Source organism: Eurypyga helias, unplaced genomic scaffold (assembly GCF_000690775.1).
Source record: "Eurypyga helias isolate BGI_N326 unplaced genomic scaffold, ASM69077v1 scaffold20411, whole genome shotgun sequence".
In the NCBI taxonomy this organism is placed as follows: Eukaryota; Metazoa; Chordata; class Aves; order Eurypygiformes; family Eurypygidae; genus Eurypyga; species Eurypyga helias.
The window spans coordinates 1-1,673 of record NW_010233119.1 but is presented as its reverse complement, the minus strand read 5'-3'; the positions used below and the strand labels follow the sequence as shown (position 1 = coordinate 1,673).

Below are 1,673 nucleotides of genomic sequence, written 5' to 3'. Positions count from 1 at the left end.
TAAATGGTCAAGAGGAATAAAGGTCAGGAGAAAGAAAATACTTTCTCTGAATAAAAACAGGTAAAGAGAGCTTGACCGAACTTTGGAAGTACAAATCCTGTTGAGGAGGCAGAAGGGCAGCAGTATTCAGCAGGTCACTGACCCACCATGGAGAGTGTTAGTTTATTTCAACATGCTATGTTATTTTATTTCAGCTGCTAAAACATTAAGAAACTGAAGATATTTCTGTACATTTTTCTATTAAATTCTCATTACACTTCCTGTAGAATTTTTGAGGGAGAGGGAATAGGTAATCTAAGATATATATAACATTCTAATATCCAGCTGAAATAAAAAGAAAGTGGCAAAAAACCAAAACCAAAGACAATGAAGTCATAAAGCAGAAAATGAAAGTGGTAAGTGTCAAAAGCATACATAAGGGGGAAAACCTTAAAAACCAAAAAATGATGAAAGAAAACTTCTCCTACAGAATAATTAAATTTCAAGATTTTGAAGAAACAGGAGCCTACAAATGACCTTCAAAGCATCCCAGCCTGTCTCTCAGAATTTATACACAAGAAAAGAGTAACATAAGAGCTTATCTTTACCATGAATGCTTTTGGCTTGACACAGATTGGCCTCATACTGTTGTGCACCACCACCATCTCCAGTCTTCAGTGTAATCACCTTCATCTACAGCAACAAAAAGTGGTCAAGAACAGCCTGCAACTTTTGGACAAAATGGGCAAAAAGTTTCCTCAACAATGTCTGAGAGAGAAAATGTCCTTCAGATTTCCTGAGCAGGTTCTAAAGCCCAGACAGAAAGAGACTGTCAAAGTGGCCATTGAAGAGATCTTCCAACACATCTTTGATATCTTCAGCAAAAATCTGACTCTAGCTGCTTGGGATGAGAAAGCTTTAGAACAATTCCAAAATGGACTTTATCGGCAAATTGAGCAATTGGAGGCATGTGTAATCAAGAAGCAGACCCACTACTTTCGGAGTAAAGAACCCAGCAGGCTGAAACTGAGAAAGTACTTCCAAAAAGTAGACTGTTTTCTTCAAGACAAACAACACAACATGTGCTCCTGGGAGATCAGCCGTGCAGAAATGAGGAGATGTCTTCAACTGATTGATAAAGTCATGAGGAAGCTCAACAACTAAGGTACAATGATTTTGACCTGATGTAACTTTGCTTTAAAAGTATCTATATTTATTCTTTGTTCTGTGATCTATCTTGTGGCAGTGCTTCTAGTTCATTTTGATTGTATTTAAATAATTTGGTGGCTGAAATTTATTGTTGCAAATGTAATGCTTTGTTCAATGTAAGTATATTTTTCCCTTGGTAAGCAAGGTGCCTGCACTAGTTATAAATTAATCTATATGACTTTTCAGTAAGGGTTACTCCAGAGGAAAGGATTGTAATTTTATGACAAACAGTGTCATCATATGGTGGTGTGTGCTGAGAAAACATGCTGCTACCTTCCGTCTCTATTTCACCTACACACAGAGGATCCTATATTTGTGAATGGGCTACACACCCCTCACCTTACAGGAATTGCTAGATTTGTACTGATTGAGTGTGCAAAAAGAGAGTAGTATATTCTCTATTTCACTGATCTTGGCCTAGGTTGAGACCATTCATCATTCTTTCAAAGTTTCTATGGTCTTTTCCAAGAAAAAAAAAATATATC

At 36.9% G+C, this 1,673-nt stretch overlaps 1 protein-coding gene across 1 annotated transcript; it reads left to right on the top strand.

Annotated features, from left to right (window-relative positions):
- Window positions 1-588: 588 nt before the first annotated feature.
- Window positions 589-1,143, top strand: LOC104517087 (interferon kappa-like). The gene has a single exon (XM_010161640.1). The coding sequence runs from the start codon at window positions 589-591 to the stop codon at window positions 1,141-1,143; it is 555 nt and encodes a 184-aa protein (XP_010159942.1).
- The last annotated feature ends 530 nt before the right edge of the window (window positions 1,144-1,673 follow it).

Bases quoted from the DNA above. Each gene is read 5' to 3' on its own strand.
- LOC104517087 (XM_010161640.1), top strand. From the start codon at position 589: ATGAATGCTTTTGGCTTGACACAGATTGGCCTCATACTGTTGTGCACC.